Source organism: Ceratotherium simum, chromosome 17 (assembly GCF_057802395.1).
Source record: "Ceratotherium simum simum isolate JZ-2026a chromosome 17, ASM5780239v1, whole genome shotgun sequence".
NCBI classification, from domain to species: domain Eukaryota; kingdom Metazoa; phylum Chordata; class Mammalia; order Perissodactyla; family Rhinocerotidae; genus Ceratotherium; species Ceratotherium simum.
The window spans coordinates 49,182,798-49,205,502 of NC_141916.1; the positions used below are offsets into that span (position 1 = coordinate 49,182,798).

Below are 22,705 nucleotides of genomic sequence, written 5' to 3' on the forward strand. Positions count from 1 at the left end.
AATACTAGGAGACTACCTGGAAGACCTCTGTATTCCAGACATACACTTTCTTTCCTCCATCATGGGGTAGTAGTCCAATTTCCCCTTGGTAGTCAGGATCACTTACCCTAGCCAGCACAGTATCTCCCTTCTTTGCCTGTTGATTCAGAGGTGTGAGGAGTCCAAAGTGGTTGGGCAGCTGTTTTAACTTACAATTCAATGGAATCATGGTTGTATCTCCTGGTAGAAGCGTTCGTCCCTTTTAAACTATGACCTCCAGGCCAGCAGAGCATAAGGTCATGGGAACAGGCAGCAAAAACAAGCCAACCCTTGGGTTACTAGGGATGATAGTAAATGGTACCACATCTATTTCCACCCCTTGGTTCCCGGTCTCGTGAATTCTGGGTATTGGAGAAAGAGCACCATATACTGGACGCTGATTCCAAGCAGATGTAGCCTTCCAGAGAACCTTGCTCCAGATCTGCAAGTTATTGCCAGCTACCTGGCACTGTAAGTGAGTCTTCAAAAGACCATTCCACCATTCTGTCAAACCAGTTACTTCAGGAAGGTGGGGAACATGATAAGACCAGTGAATTCCATGAGCATGTGGCCATTGCAACACTTCTCTTGCTGTGAAGTTAGTTTCTTGATTGGAAGTAGCTCTGTGTGGAATAATTTGATGGTGGAAAGGGCATTCTGCAAGTGCATGGATCATAGTTTTGGCAGAGCATTGTGTGCAGGGAGAGAAAATCCATATCCAGAATAAGTGTCTGTTGCAGTAAGAACAAGTTGCCCCTTCCATGATGAAAGCAGTTCAATGTAATCAACCTGCCAACAGGTAACTGTTGGAGAATCCCTTGGAGAATGGTACCATATCTGGGACTTAGTATTGGTCTCTGCTGCTGGCAGATTAGGCATCCAGGCATGACCATAACCAGATCAACCTTTGTGAGTAGAAGTTCCTGTTGCTGAGCCCATGCATAATCTCCACTCCTGCCACCATGGCCACTTTGTTCATGAGCCTATTAGGCAAGGTCGGGGGTGGCAGGGGAAAGACACTGACTGGTATCCACAGAATATGTCAAGTTATTCACTTGATCATTAAAATCCTCCTCTGCCTAGGTCATCCTTTGGTGGACATTCACATGGGATGCAAATATCTCCACATTTTTTTCCCCTTCAGAGAGGTCTGTCTACAGACCTCTTCCTCAAATTCCCTTTCCACAAATTTTGCAATCGTGTTCCTTCCAAGTCTGTGACCATTTAGCCAAACCATTAGTCACAGCCCATGAATCATTATATAATTACACATCTGTCCCTTTCTCCTTCCAAGCAAAGTGAACAATCTGGTACACTGCTTGAAATTCTGCCCACTGGGAGGATTTCCCTTCAACACTATCCTTCAGGGATGTCTCAGAAAGGGGCTGTAGTGTTGCAGCTGTCCACTCGTGGGTGGCACCTGCATATTGGTAGAATCATTTGTAAACCAGGCCTAAGTCTTTTCATCCTCTGTGCACTGATTATAGAGAACTCCCTGTAAGGCCACAGTGCAGGCTGGGAGAGAGAGGCAGTGTAGCAGAAGCAGGGCCCGTGGGCGTTTACCACTTCTTCATGTACCTACTTGTGCCTCCATACTCCACTTCCATTTGAGGATGAGTGTGGCGGTTCATGCTCAGCTTTATGGCTTCATGGGTCAGATAATACCCGGTTCATGATGGGAAGCTCAGGTTGTATGGTAAATTGGGGGACCATGGTTAAGGGTTCAGCCTCTGCTAAGGCCCGGTAGCAGGCCAAGAACTGTTTCTCAAAAGGAGAGTAGTGAGCTGCAGGGGATGGTAGGGCCTTGCTCCAAAAACCTAAGGGCTTGCACTGTGATTCTTCCATAGGGGCTGCCACAGGTTCCAAACAGCATCCGTATCTGCCGCTGACACTTCATATGAAAGACTTTATAATTTATTTTATTTATATTCTCCAGAGGTAGGCAAAGATTTAATATCATACAGTAACAGGTAAAGCCTTGTCTATTGTGTCAAGAAACACAGAGAACTTGCTGCTTTAATTATACAACATCAGCCACAGGATAGAATAAATATAGAACCTCCAAATTCACTACGCAAAGAACACCAATCTCCTGTCCAGAAGACACAAGTTATATTCTTGCAAAAACAGACCAAATAGATTAACAAAAGACTAGCAAACCAAATTCTGGGGCATTTCTCACTTGACAGAAAATAGGCCTTCTCTACCAAATAGACCAAAAAAACCAAAATTCTCAGTCACTGCCGCTGTATTCATTTCCTATTGCTGTGCAACAGGTTACACCAAATTTAGTGACTTAAACCAAAATACTCATGTTTATTATCTCACAGTTTTTTTGGGTCAGGAGTCTGAGCAAGTCTGAGCTGTGTTCTCTGCTTCAAGGTCACACCAAGTTGAAATAAAAGATTTGATGATATTGCATTCTGTCTACAGGCTTCACTGGAGAAGAATCCACTTCAAAGCTCGCTCAAGTTGTTGGCAGAATTCATTTTCTTGCAGCCCTCTCAACACGCAATTCATAACATGGCTGCTTACTTCTTCAAGGCCAGCAAGAATCTCTCTCACTCAGCACAGGCCCAGCCACTCTGTTAAAGCTTTATCTGATTACATCAGGCCCTGGAAGGATAATCTCCTTTTCAATTGACTCAAAATCAGTTGATTTTGGATCTTAATTATCTACAAAATCCCTTGAAGCTGCAATATTCTGCAGGTCAGAAGTAAGTCACAGGTCCCGCCCACACTTAAGGGGAGGCAATTGTACAGGCTGTGAACATCAGGGAGCAGTAATCACAGAGACCATGGTAGGGTCCCTACGCCACAGCTGCCACAAATGAGGAATAATGTATTGATAGAGCACAGGTTGGAACTGGAACCAAACTTGGCCAACATTCAGAATCATGAATAAAAACACAGATTCAGGAAGAAAAGAGAAACATAGAGCTGGTAAGAATCCAACTCTCTTTCCCCTTAGGACTTACTTGGAGCCTGGAAGAGACACACCTGTCTTAAACAGCCCATAACAGACTTTTCTTGGACCACATAGTTTAGCGAGTTGGCTCTGGCACATGAGTCCACTTGGGTGTCCTCTTCCCATAAAAAGAGTCAAAGTATAATTTTCAAAAAGTTGAAAACATGAATCTCCTAAAAATATAAGGTAAGAATGTATCAAAGACTTATTTAACTCATCAGTTGGGAAAACAGCAGGTAGTAAGTCTGATTCCATATCTCTGACTTTCCATCTGGGGTCAGATTCCTTCTGCTTGAAGAGCAACATTTTTAGAATTTCCATTATTGAAGTTGCTGGAATTTTGTTTTTATGAAAATGTTTATTTTACTCTCATTTTTATTTATTGCATTTACTTTCAAAATTAACTTTATTGAGGTATAATTTACCTATAGTATAATATACCTCATTTTAAGCATACAGTTTGATGAGCTTAACTATTGTGCACATCCCTGAAACAATAACTATGATAAAGCATAGAACAAAAACCACCTGAAGAGGATAATATGATCATCTGCATTTTATTGATGATTATACTCAGCAGAGAGTAGTTTTCAAACAGATTCCAAGATTAGAAATACATGATGCAGAGAATCTGGGTTTTCCTTATTGGCAATCTGACTCCAAGATCCTCTGTTAAAAACAATTATACTGTGGAAACTGAAACTGAATAAAATCCAAAATTACAGACAGATTCTAACATCTATTGATCTTAAAAATATTAAGAATTCAAAAATGAATTAAACAGAGAAAATAAAACTGAATGTCCATACATAGAGAACTATAGGCTCTACAGCAGAAACTACATGTTCTTTTGAAGTTGCCAAGGAATATATATAAAAAGTATCAATATTTTAATAGAATAATCAATATTTAAATATTAAATAGACTCAAGAGAAATTTATCAAAGGCTTAATTTTTAGAGATATGTTTGATAGCTATTAATAATGAACTGAAAAGCTTGAATGAAAAAAGATGGATTTAAACCTAGATGACCTCCCCAAGACTCATTTTCTATTTTGGAAATTGTAAGACAATAATTCTTTCCATCCATGAGACTTGTGTGCGTGTGTGTGTGTGTGTGTGTGTGTGTGTGTGTGTGTGCTTATCACCTTGTGAAAAATAAAATTATAATAAATGTTAGTTATCAGCAATCAGCCTTTATGGAGTATTGGTCTTACTGGGATTCCCAAGAAAAACTTGATGCTTTATAGGAAAAGCTTAAATTTTTTCTACGTGAATCTGACATAAAAAAAATAAATCCATAGTGATGATGATCCTAGTTATGGCCAAGCTCTATATAACAATTTAAATATCCACTCTATATTCAGTGTAGTGGGTTTTAAAATTTTACCAAATAACAAAGCTGATGAACACAAATTGTGAAGAGGTTAAACAAGGAAAACACTGCAAAGCAATGAAAGAGAATATGTCTTTATTTGCACGGTAGCAAATGAGAATCCAGCTTTCACTTCAACATCAGCTACGAAATATTCCAGCCTACAAGTAGAGCATAAAGTATACGAATAAGAGTTAATCTGAGCTATTTGAGGAGTAACAATGATTTTCATCAAGACAGCATTGAGCTCTTCCATTAGCATACCCTATTGCTTTCCTGCTTGACATTGGTCACAGAATTTAAATGAAATAAGAACTTTACTGAACGTTCAGACATCAGCTGCACATAAAAGTTGAGGTCAGAATCCTAAAGAGATCGTGACCAGTGATATTAGACTTGGCTTTTTTTCTTTCTAGACGTGATAACTTTCCTAAGAAGAATTTTTTCCACCCCAATAACAACAGGATTTATTCTGGGAAATTTTGCCAGTGGCTTCATAGCACTGATGAACTGCATTGACTGGGTCAAGAGACAAAAGATGTCCTCAGCTGATCAAATTCTCATGGCTTTGGCAGTCTGCAGAGATGGATTGCTCTGAGTAATATTAGTAAATTGGTATACAACTGTGTGTAATCCAATTTTATATAGTTTAGAAGTAAGAACTGTTGTTTATATTGTCTGGGTAATAATCAACCATTTTAGCGTTTGGCTTGCTACTAGCCTCAGCATATTTTATTTGCTCAAGATAGCCAATATCTCCAGCCTTATTATCTTTACCTGAAGTGGCGAGTTAAAAGTGTGGTTCTCATGATACTGTTGGAGACTGTGCTCTCTTCGGTTTTTCATGGTGCGGTGGTAAGCATAGATGATAATATTCAGAAAAATGAATAAGAAGGAAACATCACTTGGAAGATCGAGTAGAGGGACACTGTACAACTTACAGATTCACTCTAGCAAACTTCATATCTTTTCCTATGTCACTGACATCTTCTCTGCTGTTAATCTTTTCCCTGTGGAAACATCTCAAGAAGATGCAGCTCAATGGTAAAGGATTCCGAGATCCAGCACCAAGGTCCATATAAGGGCCATGCAAACTGTGATCTCCTTTCTCTTGCTATTTGCCATTTACTTCCTGGCTCTAATCATTTCATTTTGGAGTACTAACATGCTGAAGAATGACCTGATTCTCATGGTTTGCCAGCCTCTTAGCATGCTATACCCTTTAAGCCACGCATTTATCCTGATTTGGGCAAACAAGAAGCTAAAACAGGACTTACTGTCACTTTTATGGCAGGTGAAATGCTGACTGAAAGAATGGGAACCCTCAGCTCCATAGATCAATAAGAGGGGCATTGTGTATGTTCTAGAAGAAAAGAAACTGATGGAGCCTGTAACATTTTATACTTCCTACTGGTTTTTCCATAGTGTATGTAGTTGAATAATTTTCAGTTTCTCCAGGAAAAGTTTTCCCTAAGCTTACCACATAAAGATATGTACATGTGTATGTATGAAAAATATAAGAAAGATTGGAAATAACATACCTTTACCAATTATTTTCTAGGTAAACAACCTAATTATACAAAATATTGTAAGAAATTCTTCAGAGTTACGAAGCCATATGTGTTTCACATACATATTCTATGTTATCATCTTCCAGATGAAAAATGTGTGGTCTATGTTTATGCATTTTTAAGACCTAACAACTTACCTGAAGAAATCATTGTTATTTTTCATTGTAATTTGTATCATAGTGTGTTTAGATTTCATCGTTTGAACTTTTAATCTTTTGCATGGTTAAAATATTCAGTTCAAAATTACACATTGCAGATGTATGCTTCAGATAGATATTATTCCATCATGAATACCTACTTCATGGTTAATAGAGAGCAGCCAGAACTGTTATTAAGAAAGGTGGACATAATATGATCCAAGAGTGACAAACACATTGAGAGTAAATTTTATACATGGGTACAATAAACAATACGGAAGAATATTTGATTTAAAGAAGTAAGTGAAGGGATGATGGATTGTAATTAGTATTTGGGTGATTTGGGTGATGAACATGATGTAATCTATGCAGAAATGGAAGTATAATGATGTACACCTGAAATTTATACATTATAAACCAATGTTACCACAATAAAAATTGAAAAATATATTAAATTTTTTAAAAATAAAGAAGTAGGTGAAAAGTTTGGAAACAATTAAGTTCAACAATGGGGATAAAGATGAAAGAAACGTGTTCATGGTCCCTCTTTAATGCTATTATAAGTTTCCATACCTATTTAGAAAAGTCATTTTCTCTAGCTTTTCAATCAAGGAAGACCATTTTTGAAATTGATATCTGATGTAAAATATTTCAGTTTTCTCCTAAACCACCTCTGGGCCTTGAATTCTCAAACATCTCCTACATCTAACATTCTTAAAATTCCTATTAAACTTCAGACATGAAGAGTCAAATCTTCCGCATCTAAAAACTATTCACTATAAGAATAGTAAAGAAATTATGGTATACAGTTCAAAGAGCCTTTCTGTATACATTAACGTGGCATCCATTTAGTGTATGTAATAATTATAGAGAATTTCTTGAAGACCAGTTTTATTGTAGTCTTTGAAGAATGATGATGAGAGAAAGTGTGTTGTCATATTTATTGATAGCAAGTTCTATTATAAGAAAGAAATGTATAATCTTTCTTATATTGAATTCTGTACAACTGTATTAATTCTTAGTGTTATGAACTTTAATGTTTTATAAGTAAAGTAAGTAAATTATCATAAATATGTTGATTTTCAGTTATTCTTGACGAATTAGTACATGAAGGTGTTCTTTCAGGCTAAGCCCTAGTCCTTAAAATGATATGTGTATCATAAGGCCATGGGGAAGATTGGCAGTGTTCTATCACAGGGAACTCTGCCATTTAGAAAACTGGATGAAGTCACATCTATCATTTAGAGTTCTTCCATTTAGCTGCCATCATCATCATTATCATCATGTATCTCATCTAGTGATGTATATTTAAAATGTTTCCATACACAATTTGGGCAATGTCTAGGTAATTTCCTAAAGACTATCATTGTGGGTAATTTATCTTAGTAAACAACAAAGTTCAAGTAAAGCTGAGTACATTTAAAAATTGAATTTGCTTCAGTATAAAATGTATTACTTGAGCAAATTCTTTATAGATGATTGCAAACTCATCAGGAGATAACTACAAAAGAGATCTACCTTTTAGTGTAAATAAAATGTCTTTAATAAAAAACATAAAATAAATAAACCAGTTTATGAACAAGCTCGTATTTCTTTTTTTTTAATTTTTTATTATTTTTTTTTTATTTTTGTTTATTGCAGTAACATTGGTTTATAACATTGTATAAATTTCAGGTGTACATCATTATACTTCTATTTCTGCATAGATTACATCATGTTCACCACCCAAATACTAACTACAACCCATCACCACACACTTGTGCCGAATTATCCCTTTCGCCCTCTTCCCTCCCCCCTTCCCCTCTGGTAACCACCAATCCAATCTCTGTCTCTGTGTGTTTGTTTGTTGTTGTTATTATCCACTACTTAATGAGGGACATCATATATCTAAAGAGAGGGCTTTAGGAGTCAATGGACCAAATAGGAGTAAGCCTCTAATCTTGCAAATTATCCTGGGTGATGATGAAATTCTAAGGCACACAGCCCCATTTGTAACAATAGAAGCAGAGTAGAAAGACTATTGAAAAATTTTAAGCCATGGAATGAGATGGTGTCATTGTCATTGATGTATTCTGTTTTGCTTATTTGAATGGCATTTTGAAATCAAGTTCTACTCCTAGACTTTCCCAGGAATAAAAGGCTATGGTGATGACCCTGCAACAGGCAAGCTGCCATCCAAGAAAAACTACTTACATTACATTCATTGCCAGTTCCTTTCAACTTGGTGGAGAATGACTAGACCATGATTTTATTCTATTCTGTGAGAAAGGTTTGGCAAAGAAGGGAATTGTTACACTACTAACACTACTAAAAATGAGACATTATTTTTAAAACCACTTCTTAACACTACTAAAAATAAGATTTTTTCTTTCAGAGTTTGTTCTTATGAGCAAATTATTCCATTTCCCCATAGAAGATGATTTATAGAAGAACAAAAGATTGTTCCTATCACTGAAACAATAAGACCGAGAAAATGAATATTCAAGTTTAAGAATTCAATAAACAGATTTAATAACCATTTAGACACAGTGGAGACAGAATTAGTGAATTGGAAAATAACTACCCAAAGTGAAGCATAAACACAGGAAGTGGAAAGCACGGGCTAGAGGGTAACAGACATGAAGTTTACAGTCCGAAAGTCTCACAATCTTCTGGAGTTCTGGAAGATAGAAGAGAGAAAAATGAGGTGGAAGCATTATTACTGATATTTCCCCAAAAGTGATACAATGTATCAGTCCATTGATCGAAGAAACCATCAAACCTCAGACAAGATAATTAAAACAGTTTAACATATAAACATTACAGGAAACCAAACTCTAAGAGAAAAATCTCATAAGTAGCCAGAGATAAAAAGGCAGATAATATTAAAAAGATCAAGTGTTTGAAAGACAACTGATTTCAACAAAAAATGGAAGCTAGAACTGCATGGAATAATATCTTCATGTGTTTCAAAAGAAGAGCAGACTTTTCGTAAAGAGAAATTCAAAACGATATTTTTCATGTAGAATAAACATTATTCCAAATACAAAGTTGAAGAGGCCAAAATGAATGAGAATTAATGTAAATGGTAAATATGTGTGTAAACCTAAATGAATGTTGACTGTCTAAAAGAATCTTGTTTTGTGAGGTTAAAATACATAATAAATTTAATACAAGAAGAATAACAACATATGGACTGAGGGTGAATGTAAAAAGGGCAAAATTAGTTCAATTGTATTTTGAAATTTTCATTGTCTGTGAGGAGAGTCAGAGTATCATATTCAAGGAGCTTGCAATTGTACTCCTAGTTATATACCAAGACAAGGACATCGAAAAATGTGTAAAAGAATGTTCATAGTAGCGTTATTGAAAATAGCTTAAAAAAGAAACAGCCTAGTTAGTGGATGTTAGCTAGACTTATTGTGGTGATCATTTGCAATAAATACAAATATTGAAACATTATGTTATACACTTGAATGTTATATGTCAATTATACCTCAACAAAAAAAGATCTAGTGAAAAGAAAAAGAAAAAAGGAACAGACCAAATATCTATCAACTAAGAATGAATGAATGTTTTAATAAACTCCTTCAGTGGACTAATATAGAGAAACAAAAAGAAATGAACTGCATGTACATGCAACAATATGGATAAATTTGAAAACATAATGTTGAATAAAAAAGATGCCACAAAAATAATATATTATAGCATTTTATTTACAAAAGTTCAAAAAGCAGGCAAAATAAACCTACAGAGTTTAGAGTTGCATTTTTAGGTAGTAAAGTATAAAGAAAATCAAGGAAATGATCCTCACAAAGTATGGATATTGGTCACCTACAGAGAAGTGGAGAAAGGTGTAGTGCCTTGGAAAGTGGCCTGGAGGTGGACCTGGGCTGTTTGCAATGTGCCATTTCTTAAACTGCATGGTGGTTACATGGGTGTTTGCTTTGTGATGAATAACTGCACTTCACATTTTTGTTTTGTCTGCTTCTAAGCATGCATTACAATTTTTAATAATACATTGTCAATAAGGAGAAATTTCCCATAAAAATCAATCATTATGGTTGTTTATGGGGGAAATCCACCATCCATATACATGGTACTCAAGGCTAACACAGAGAAGTGGGAACTTTCTGATTTTAGTTGCCACATGCAGAAATTTGAGATAATGGTATCTGCAGTCCTCAGAACTTTCCAAAAGCTTTCTTCGATCCTTAGTTATCTATGTCCCATGACAAAACTCCATCTGTTTTTCCTTTGACTCCTGAATTACTGATACACCAGAGGCAAATGGTGAACATATTTTCTACAGTTAGGTTAGCATGGTACCTGTATTTGTTCACTTTTGCTGAAAAACAAACCACCCAAAACTTTGCTGTCAAATTCCAGTAGAAATTTGTATCTCATATGTCTGCAAATTCAGTTTTTCTAGGCTGGACTGTGTTAGATGACTCAAATGATTTAAAGTGGGTATGTCTGGGAGCATACGGCTATGTCTGGGAGCCAGTTATGGTTTGGCTGATTGGCAGTTTAAGCTGGATCTTGCTGGGGCAACTTAACTCCACGAGTTTCTGATTCTCCTCTTGGGAGCAGTGCACCAGCCTGGTCAAGTTTTCATGGTGATTGCAGAAGAGCAAGAATGGGCCAACCCCAGGGTGGAAGCTATTTCAAACCTCTGCTTGTGTCAAGTCTACTAATTCTCCACTTTTCAAAACAAGTTTACGTGATTGAGTTCAGAGTCAAGGGACAAGATATTCACCCTGGCCATGGTGGAGTATAAAGTTTTATTGCATGTCAAAGGGTATAGATACAGTGGGGATGAAAGAATTGTAGGAAATTGCAGGAATTGCAGGAAAAAGAATTACAGGACTACTCCAGTCCTCCCTTTTGGCTACAATTATTCATTTTCCTCCCATGTACAAATATACTCATTCCTTTTGCGCATCCTCCAAAGTCTCATTCAGTTACAGCATTAGTCTTGAATTCCAGAATCTTCTGATCTACATTTTGTTTCATCTGGAAAACAAGGAATTAAAAAGACAAGTTATCTACATGTCAAAGATATAGTACAAGGGCTGAAACAGGACAGGATAACCACAACAAACAGTCCCATTGAAAGAGGGGCAGAAGAGGAAACATACAGCAATTCTGGCTCATAGAAATTCTGAAATCATGTGAAAAATATTTTCATGCCCCTGTCCTTTGCAGTAGAGCATGTTTCCTTATTAGGCTCCTGTTGTGCTTTCCAGTCTGTTGATCTCATGCCTGTTGGCTTTGCCCTCTGGGATGTCCTTCTTTCCCCATCACTAATTTGGATAGTTTTGAAGAGGGCATTGGAAAATATCCCCTTTGAGTAATGTGTTCAGCCTGCTTCTTGGTACAGAAGGTTGGGGTCCAGATACCTTTTTACATTTTAAAGAGTCTCAGTCCAGATTGGCAGCAATTTTACAATAGAGCTGACTCAAAAAAGTTTTGCAGTAGTTGTGGTCTCCAATCTCACTCCCTGTGGCCCCTCTGCCATGCCAGCATCGAGTCAGCACCAACAGGTTCAGCAACTAGTAACACAAGACAATTTCTAAGATATAAGAAGCTGGATAAGGCTGAGGGTAGGTAACCAGCTCTGAAATTATGAAAGTATGACTGAGAAATGGGGTGTGACCCAATTCCAAATACACAGACACTATCCATCCCTTCTGAAAACTAGAAGAATAATGATTGAGCCATTCAGGGTCACAGAAGTAATCAACACAAAACTTTCCAACTGCAGATACTCTAAAACTCAGAGATTCACCTCCATTTCCCACTGCTTTCTGCTGTTGCGAACTCATGAATTCTCTACCTGCGATTATACTCATCCGAATTGTTTGAAAGAAATATTGGAAATAGTAATAACACGGCCACATTAAATACTGATACTAGTGAAGAAAATGGCAAGAAAAACCATCATGAGGCCTTTGATCTTACCTCAAGAATTTAATAGAAATCATCAGGAATCATAACTAGGTGAACCAGAAGGTCTGAAGGTGGAGTGGGAAAGAACAACTATTTTAGGTGGCTGTGGTTTCTACTCTCTTCATAGATATTGACATTTAAATAATGCATCCACTATAATTCCCCTGATAACAAAGACATCAGTAATAGCAATCCTTCTAAGCAATTACTCTGTACCTCTGTGCATTTGATCTTAAACTGCTTACCTGTTACTGAAGTTTTTTTTCTGTGTTTCTCTGAATTCTAGTCTTGATATTTTTTTCTTGACTTAATTGGTTTAGGCTCTTCTAGAAAAGACTTAGGATCATTTTTACAGGTTTACGCACCCTTCTCTGGTTTTCCTTCAAGTGAGAAAATCTACCCGTACCTCGAATAAATCTGGCAAGATTTCAACTTCTCTTTTGTGAGTGGAGATTCAGGAAAGCTGGTATTTTGATCCAAATGAGCTAAGCATTAGGGCACAAAGAAAACTGCAAATCAGTGCAAGTTATTCTTTCTCACAGTTGCATGATAATCAAATGGAATTCAGTCTTTCAATCATTATCACTACTAGAGTGTTATTGCCTAGGATTAGCAGAACTCTTTGAGGGGAAGAAAAACCTTTATATGTTATTACAAATTTTTTGCCCACAACATGTCTGAAAGATTTCTAGATTAAAACTGTACGATAAAGCATCACATATGTGCCACACTTCATGAGATGTGGAACGAAGTAAAGCCAACAATTAACTGCATCCTTAGAGAGTAAGATTTTTCACTCTTTAGGTATGAATTGGAGAATGTGTTGCTGATGGTAGAATGAGGAGAATTCATGATAGGAGTTTTTTGGAATTGTTTGATAGGACCCATGAACTGTATATACTCAAGTATCATATTTCCTTGGGTGACTTCATCCTAACAAATTTCTCTTCAGAATTGGTTGTGTTGAATATTATATGTAAATTTTTTGTAATAAAATTACTTAATACTCTTTTTATAGCACTCCTATATCTCAATATTAAACCAGGAAAATAAAAAAAACACTATTTTCCTTTGTACATGGACTACTCATTTGACTCTTTTTTTTGCCATTTTTTTTGTATATCTGTCAGTGAGCCCATATTATTATATTTGGTTTATTCCAATTTTTAATTTCTTCTTTCTTTATGATCCCTTCTTATTCATGTTCTTCAGGTGTGTTGATATAAAATATAAAATTTAAAAATAAAAAATTAGCAAATATAAAAAATATAATAAATAATAAAATATAAGATTAGCAGAACCTTATAATTCTTTTGATATGTATTACCATCTCACGCATCATACTTTGTACCTTATCACTTGAGCCCTGCTGGGAGTTGAGTAGGACTATAGGTCAAAGCACTAAAATGACGTAGGGATATGTCTTGAGGTGGGTCAGCATTTATCTCCAAAGCAAACATCTCAGGGAAAAGTCATGACAGGTTTTTGAGTCAAGGGAAGACTACCCTCCTCAGTGAGGAGACGGAGGTTGCTTCATCTGACAAAGAAGCCTAAGTAGAATGGAGGGGTTCAAGAATCCCCACATTCTTTGAAGTCTTTCCATACATCCCCATCCCAACTTCTAGGGTCTCTCTTCTTCTTAAAGAATGCCATGTCATTTACACAGGAGGTTGTAGGGTTGTGAATTCACTTTGCAGTGTGATTCATCTATTGCAGGATTCGATATGGTTTGGTTTTCAGAAATTTCAGCAGTACTGTACAGGAGAGGATGATTTCTTTTATAATAATGATAAAAAATTTCTGATTATTTACTTGGACTGTAAGCTAGGAATTTAGAATCTTAAACTCGCCATTTTCTTTCTCCAAGTTTTCCAGAACACTTAGAAACAACCAACAAACCCATTGTACATCTTATTTTCACTAATACATTTCATGGTAGAACTACTTGTTTAGTCAAAGCCTTGTCTTCTATAGACACTTGATTATAGACACCACCAGATGATAATTTAAGTAACTGAGTGTCACTGCATGCCACGGATTACCAGTGTCCTCTTTACCTTTGGAAACAGGGTCATGAACGACCTTAAATCTAATCGTATGAGAAAGCTAATTCCAGAGAACTCAGATCCAATGCCAAGAATGGATCTTAAAAGTTTTGTTTCCTTGGAACTACTTTGATGACCAATGTTTGCACCAGTTAGGGTTTACTCAGGGAAGCAGAAGCACTGTGAGTGATATGGAATAAAGAATTTGTAATAGGGATTAGACCTTACACAATTGTGAAAGCTCATGGAGAAGTCTGTAATAGAAGGCACTGCCTTTGTGTCTGTTTGTGAAGGCAAGGTAGGTTAGCAATGTCACAATCAGGAAGAAAATCTGGATGTAAAGCAGAGGAGAAGCATGATAAACCAGAATTAGCAATGATAAAGTGTAACTCTGGAGGAAAAACAGAATTCCATGTCTGTTTCTAACTCAAACCTCACATGTGTAGGTGACATGCGGAGGAAGCTAGTGCCCTTCGCCACAGAGCTGGACAGGCTTCCAAACCAGGACACCAAGAAGGTAAATGAGGCACCACAGTGGAACTGAATGATCTGCAGGCCAGGGCTTGATGCTCCAAGTCAGCAAAGGGAGCCAGCAAATCAGCGACAATGTGCTCAAGTGACATCAAGTCTTGCCCAATTCAGTCATATATGTAAGACATCATAGCAAAATTCCTCCTCTCCATTCATTCAGAGTGGTTTATTTAGGTTAAGGTCTAGGAAACTTCATAGAATCAGGCAAAGACTTACCCAGAAGAGTAAGGGAAAATGAATAACTAGAAAAAAAAAACTGAAAAAAAAATGTATATAAAGATGTAAAGAATGGAGGTTATCTATTGGTAAACTATATTATAAAAATACAAAAATGGTATCCAGACTAGTGAAAGGCTCAGAAACATGGACACTGTCTCACATACACTGGGGGACAGAGCATATAGTGGGATATTCTCTCTTGAGGGGAATTTAGTATAAATATACATAATTTCACATCTATATCTATCTTCACACATACATATTTGGTGTGCTTATGTACTATATGTTTTTGATATATTTCAGACCCAATTCTAAAAATTTATCATAACAGAATAATTACAGATGTGCTAAGAGAATTAGTTTTAGAGATGCAAATAGTTTATTAAAATTAATATAAAAGTCTAAAAAAATTTTTGTACTTAAAAATACTACAATACATCAATATAACAGAATGACACATGGTCATTAAAAGAGATATAAAGCAGCATTTCCCAAAGTTCTGAAGATCACTGGTTCAGTAGGGTATTAATAGTTATAACAAGGAAGCAATTCTCAATTATCAAATAATTTAGATGATGCTGGGTTAAGCAAAATTAGGCATTAAAAGAATTTTTTTAAATCACGGATTCTCTGTATAGTCAGTTAATATTCAAGAGATAGTACTGTATGTGGAGTTTCCCAAATTATTTTATCTATAAAATCATTTTCTGTTCAGGGAATAACTTTTAGTTCTAATGTTTTATGAAATTTAACTTGAGAAACTCTAATATTGAGGGACTGTGTATCAGTGACAAATAATTTCATTTTTAAAAACACATGTTGGCTCGTGTCGGTTTGGATGCAACAATAAATATAGTAGAAATGTAAGAGTGCTACTCTGGATCAAAAGACCCCATTGAAGGCCTGATGTGTCACGTGTAGTTACATGGTCTTGAGCAAAATATTGAAGTTCTGTGATCTCCAGTTTGCATATTTTCAAAATGGAGTATTCTTCTATCTCTACTAAATAATGTTTTTAAGAAGCAAATGTAATGTCAAGGATAAAAATACCTTGTAATATATAAGCACATTGTCCAGAGAATATTGAGCAGTATTACTGTAATTATCAAAATAAAGATAATTCTGGTAAAAATAATATATTTCTTTTAAACTTCAACTACTCAGATTCATTTTTCCCAAGTTTTCTCAATTTGTGAATTATTTACAGCGATTTACCTTCCTTCACCCTAGGTAAAGTTGAATTATTGCTGTTTTTTATTGGTTTCCTTTTTGAGTACAGTAGTGAATGATGATGCTGACTGTGATGGTGATGATGAATTTCTATCTCTAAATTCAGTTTTCTACACCAATTTTAATTCTGCAGATGGCTCTTAGAAATTCCTACTTGGAGATTTTTGTGTTTTTTTTAATGTGCATTTTAGAGTAGGGCAGAAGGTGAAATACTGAAAGAGAATCTTTCTCATTTGCATGTAAGCAAACTAAATGCTACTCTTTCCCTCATATAGAACATAAGAGGTTACAACTGGCATTACTATAAAAGGAGAAATATGCACACTTGTTGTGAAGGAAATCACAAACTAAGACATTTTAAAAAAACTGAAATGTTTTCACAACGTTAGCTGAGGATCAGTGTGATAATAGAAGCTGGTGTTTACTGAAATGGAATGGAAGCCACATTCCACAACAAACAAAAACAAAAAAAGCACCACAAAAAATACTAGTTTTCAATCCATCAGTTCATCAATAGTCCTATCTGGGATGATAGTTTTTCACTCAGAAGAAATCTCAAGCGCACAGGACAACATCTTTTGGGTTGTCTTAACTGTGGAGTTCATACTTGGTACTTAGGGAAATGGATTGATTGGAATAATGAACTACATCATCTGGGTAAGACACAAGAAAATCAGCTTCATCACGCTCATCCTCACCAGCTTATCCATAAGCAGGATGTGTTTCTTGATCATGATAGTGATTGACTCATTTCTACCGGTGCTGTCTGCAGATCCACACAGCACTGGTCAAATTAGAAAGATAATATTCTGTTTTGCGTAATGATCAACCACTTAAGCGTCTGGTTTGACACCTGTCTCAGCATCGTCTATTCCCTGAAGATAGCTATGTTTTTTCCATCCTCTTTTTCTTTGATTAAAGGTGGTTATTATTATTTTTCTGAGATCTTTGCTCTTTTTTCTTTTTAGCATCCCAGTGATAGACCAAGTAATTCCTGATATTTTAAATCTAGAAACAAACGAGACTTGAAGGATTAACATGGATGAAACACGAACTCTTATTTTCTTAGTGCTCATCGGTGTTGAGATCACCATGCCCATAACTATTTCCATAGCATTGGTTCTTCTGTTACTTCTTTCTCTTTGGAGGCATATCCTGAGGATGAAGTTCAGTATTACAGGGTCCCAAGATCCCAACAGTGAAGCTCATGGAAAAGCCATGAGAATGGTGACTTCTTTTTTCTTTCTTTTTTTGATTTCTATTGTGTTGATTCTTATAATAGTTCATGGCCATTTATTGTCCCCTAAGAAGCTGATGTAGACATTTGGTAAATTAATAGTATCTGCCCATCCTTTAGGCCATTCATTTATCCCAATTTTGAAAAACAGCCAGCTGAAGCAAGCTGTTCTTAGGATTCGGGGGCAGCTGAAGTGCTTTTTAAAAGGAAGGAAAACTTAAACTCAAAAAAATGACACTCTTAAAAAGGAAAATATAGGAATATAAGTATGTTAAAAATATTTGGAGAGTTTTAAAAATCTATTTCCATGTTATTCCACTGGACTTTCTTATATTTTAAACCGCATTCTTCGAATAGAATCTTTCTATATGTCTGGAAATAAATATATACATATTTTTAATTATATAATTTACAGTGTATTTATAATTTCACAATGTTATAATGCAATCAGGTGCATTTTTTAATATGTTGAATGACATCTGAGGAAGTAGACAAACTGTATTGTTCTATAAGAATTATCCATCAGCTGTGTAACAGATTACCACAAATTTAGTGGCTTAAACCAGCAAACACATGTATATCTCATAATTTTGGGGAGTCAGGAGTCTGGCAAGGTTTAGCTGTGTTCTCTGCTTCAGGATCTCATCAACTTGAAATAAAAATTTTGATGATATTGCATTCTATCTACAGGCTTCGCTGGAGAAGAATCCACTTCCAAGCTCACTCAAGTTGTTGGCAGAATTCATTTTCTTGCGGCCCTTTCCACAGGCACTCCATAACATGGCTGCTTACTTCCTCAAGGCCAGCAAAAACCTCTCTCACTCAGGGGAGGACCAGCCACTCTGTTAAAAGCTTTACCTAATCAAGTCAGGCCCATAAAGGATAATCTCCCTTTGATTTAACTCAAAATCAGTTGATTTGGGATCTTAATTACATGCAAAATCCCTTCATGCTTGCCATATTCTGCAGATCACAAGTCAGTCACAGGTCCCGCCCACACTGAAGGAAAGGGAATCAGACAGGGTGTGAACATCAGGGAGCAGTAATCACAGGATAAAATGTTTTCAGTTTTGATGCAGTCCAATTTATTAGTATATTCATTTTATGAATCATGCTTTTGGTATTGTATCTAAGAGGTCCACCCAACTCAAGTTTAGAAAACTTTTCTTCTAAAGTTTATAGTTGTTCCTCTTAAATTTTGGTCTATGATCACTTTTGAATTAATTTTGTTTATTGTATAAAATAAGGAACTAAATTCATCTGTATAAATGTGAGTATCTAATTGTTCCAACTTCATTTGTTGATAAATAGATCATTTCCACATTGACTTCCTTGATAGTTTTCTTGAAATCAATTGATCATGAATGTAAATGTTAATCTGGGCTCTCAATTTTGTTTCATTGATACATATGTGTGTCTTCATGAGAGAACCATACTATCCTGATTAATGCAGCCTAGTAGTAAACTTTGATATTAGGAACCGTGATCCTCCAATTTGTTCTTTTTTAAAAAATTCTTTTGGCCATTCTGTGGGCTTTGCATTTCCCTACACATTTTAGGAATAGTTTTTCATTTTCTGCAAATAGAGCCTGCTGGGATTTGATAGGGATTACACTGAATATATCAATCACCTCTTTACCTGGAAAGACTCTCCTCATTCCAGATTTCATTTCATTTGGTCATCCTTCCTTGCACAGCTCTCTGACTAAATTAAAATATAATTTTGCCAGTTGATTCCCTGTATCCTTGTAGTTGTAGGAGGAAACTTTGCCATTTTCAACCTGCTACATTGTACTCATGAGTGGGAGTTCTCACAGGTTAACTCTGAAGTATCAAATAGCACAGCATCAGATGAGTAAGTAACAAGCCTCCATGCCTGCTCTGTACCAGACAGGCAAACGGGAACGCGCTGTACACAGACAGTATACTTACTTCTCCCAAAGACCACCGGATGAGGATGGCATTATTATCTGCATTTTACTGATGATTATACTGAGGCAGAGAATAGCTTTAAAAGAGTCCAAGATCAGATATGTATGAAGCCGAGAATTTGGGTTTTCAACCCCGGAAGTCTGGCCCCAAGATCCTCCACTAAAAATGATCATAAGTGCTATAAAAACTGAAACTGAATAAAATCCAAGGGTAGAGGTTGGTTTAACATCTAATAATCTTAAAAAATACCAAATAGTCAAAAATTAATTAAACAGAAAATAAAAATGCTATTCATACATGGAAAAGTCTGGAATCTGCAACAGAAAACACACATTCTTTTGAAGTGCCCAAGGAATATTTACAAAACCTCTTAATATTTTCATTAAACATTAATATTTAAATATTAAATAAAATCAAAAGAGAAACTTTATCACAGACCTAAGCATGAGAGATATGTTTGACAGCTCTGAATAATGGATTGAAAAGCCTGCATGGGAGAAAAGGGGGATTTAAACCTAGATGATCTCCTGACTCTGATTTTACATTTTGGAAATTATAGGACAATAATTCCATCCATAAGATGTATGTGTGAATTTGTGTGTGTGTGTGTGTGTGTTTATGAGCTTATAAACAATAAATTCATAGTAAGTGTTGGTTTTCAGCAACTATCATTTAAAGTATCTTGGCCTTTCTGGGGTTCACAAGAAAATCATGGATAGTTTTGACATAAAAAGCTTGAATTCTTTCTCCATAAATCTGGTATTAAAAATCAATAAATAGGGTCAGGGCTGGTGGCCTACTGGTTAAGTTTGGTGCGCTCTGCTTCAGCAGCCTGAGTTCAGTTCCCGGATGTGGACCTACACCACTCGTTGGTGGCCGTGCTGTAATGCCAGCTTACCTACAAAATAGAGGAAAATAGAGGAAGATTAGCAACAGATGTTAGCTCAGGGTGAATCTTCCTCAGCAAAAAAATAAATAAATAGATAAATAAATAAATAGATCCATAGTGATGGTGATCCTCGTTATGAGCAATCTCCCTCTAATAGTTTAGACATTCACTATATGTTCTTTGTACTGGATTTTTAAATTTTGCTAACAAGTGATGTTGATGAATACAAATTACAGAGAGGTTAAACAAGGAAAAAATTGCAAAACAATATGTTCTTGTTTGCATGCTAGCAAATGAGAATTCAGCTCTCACTTCAACATCAGTTATGAAATAATCCAGCTCATGGCAAGGGCACACAGTGTATAAATAGGAGTCAATTTGAGCTGTTTGGGGAGTAGCAATGTTTTTCTTAAAGACAGCACTCAGCACCTCCTTTGGCATAGCCTGGTGCTTTCCTGCTTTACATCGGTCACAGATTTTAAAAGAAACAAGGACTTTACAGAACATTCAGAGAGCAGCTGCACGTAGAAGTTAAGGTCAGAATATCACAGGAATCACAACCAGTGATACTAGACTTGGCTTCTTTTGCTTTCTAGACATGATAAGTTTACTACCAAGCATTTTTTCCATCCTAATAACGACTGAATTTATTCTGGGAAATTTTGCCAATGGCTTCATAGCGCCCGTGAACTGCATCGACTGGGTCAAGAGAAAAAAGATGTCCTCAGCTGATCAAATTCTCACAGCTCTGGCGGTCTCCAGAATTGGATTGCTCTGGGTAATATTAATAAATTGGTATACAACTGTACTTACTCCAGTTTTCCATAATTTAGAAGTAAGAATTATTTTTCATATAGCCTGGGCAGTAAGCAACCATTTCAGCCTCCGGCTGGGTACTAGCCTCGGCATATTTTATTTGCTCAAGATAGCTAATTTCTCCAGCCTTATATTTCTTTACCTAAAGCAGAGAGTTAAAAGGGTACTTCTCGTAATACTGTTGGGGAGTTTTGTCTTTTTGGCTTCTTATCTTGCAGTGCTATGCATAGATGATAATATGCAAACCAATGAATATGAAGGAAACATAACTGGGAACACTAAATTGAGTGACATTTTACGACTTTCAAATATGACTCTATTCACACTGATAAACTTCACACCCTTTACTATGTCCCTGACATCTTTTCTTCTGTTAATCATTTCCCTGTGGAAACATCTCAAGAAGATGCAGCTCAATGGCAAAGGATCCCAAGATATCAGCACCCAAGTCCACATAAGAGCCATGCAAACTGTGGTCTCCTTTCTCTTGCTATATGCCGGTTACTTCCTGGCTCTAATCATCTCATATTGGAGTTCTGATAGGCTGCAGAATGAACCAGTTTTCATGCTTTGCCAAGTTCTTAGAATGCTGTATCCTTCAAGCCACTCATTTATTCTGATTTGGGGAAACAAAAGGCTAAGACAGGTGTCGAAAAATATAAGAAAGATTATAAGATTACCATACTGTTAACCAATTTCTTGAGGTAAGCAATCTTATTTTACAAAATATAGTAAGAAATTCCTCAGGATTAGAAAGCGATGTCTATTTTGCATACATATTATGTATTATCATCTTCTAATTGAAGAGTTTATGAGCTATATTTATGCACTTTTAAGAACAGACAACTTATCAGGAAATCAACGCTATTTTCATTGTAATTAGGACCAAACATATGTACCACAGTGTCTTTAGATTTTATTTTTTGAATCTCCAATCTTTTGGATGGTAATTATATTCAATTCTAAATTACACATTGAGGATATATGATTGGGATAGATATTATTCCACCATGAATTTGTACTTCCTGGTGAGTGGAGAGCAATCAGAACTGTTCTTTGCAAAAGATGCATACAATAAAATTCAAGAGTGACAAACATATTTAGAATAAATTTTAGATATGTGTACAATAAACAGTACTGAAGAATATTAGATTTAATATCAGGAGGTGAAAGGCTTAGAAAAAAATCAGATTGTAAAATTGAGGTGAAGAAGAAAGAAAAACAATTATGACTTGTTTTCAATGTTGCTACGTTTTCATATGCAGTTAGGAAAGTCATTTCTTATAGTTTTTGAATTAAGAAGACATTTTTTGAAGTTGAGATCTGATATCAAACTATTCAGTTTTCCCCTAAACCACCTTTGGGCTTCTGAATTGCCAATCATCTCCTCCATCTTGCTGCCTAAAGATTCTTTCCAAACTTCAGATGTGAACACACAAATCTTCCCTATCTTAAAAATATGTCCATATAAAGAATAACAGCAATTATGGTACATAATTCAATGACTTTTCTGCATGTGTTAAAATGGTATCTGGGATGTCTGTGTAATAATTATAGAGAATATCTTCAAGATATGTTCTATTATAATCTTGTGGAAAATGATGAAATAGAAAGTGTGTTAACATATTTTTGATAGCAAGTTCTAGTATAAGAAAGAAATGTATACAGTGTTCAACAAGTGAATTGATGTGTCTGTATTAATTCTTACTATTATGAAAATTTATCAACATTATGTAAACCTTAAGATAAATCATTTCCACATCTAATTTATTCATTTACTTTTAGTCATCTGTCTGCCTCAGTAGA

At 35.9% G+C, this 22,705-nt stretch overlaps 1 protein-coding gene and 1 pseudogene across 1 annotated transcript; both read left to right on the forward strand.

Annotated features, from left to right (window-relative positions):
* The first annotated feature begins 2,915 nt into the window (after window positions 1-2,915).
* LOC101400627 (taste receptor type 2 member 46-like) lies at window positions 2,916-5,667 on the forward strand (annotated as a pseudogene).
* A 15,014-nt stretch (window positions 5,668-20,681) lies between these two features.
* Window positions 20,682-21,590, forward strand: LOC101400368 (taste receptor type 2 member 46-like). Its single transcript, XM_004435496.1, has one exon. It carries the CDS (start codon window positions 20,682-20,684, stop codon window positions 21,588-21,590), a length of 909 nt encoding a protein of 302 aa, XP_004435553.1.
* Window positions 21,591-22,705: the final 1,115 nt, after the last annotated feature.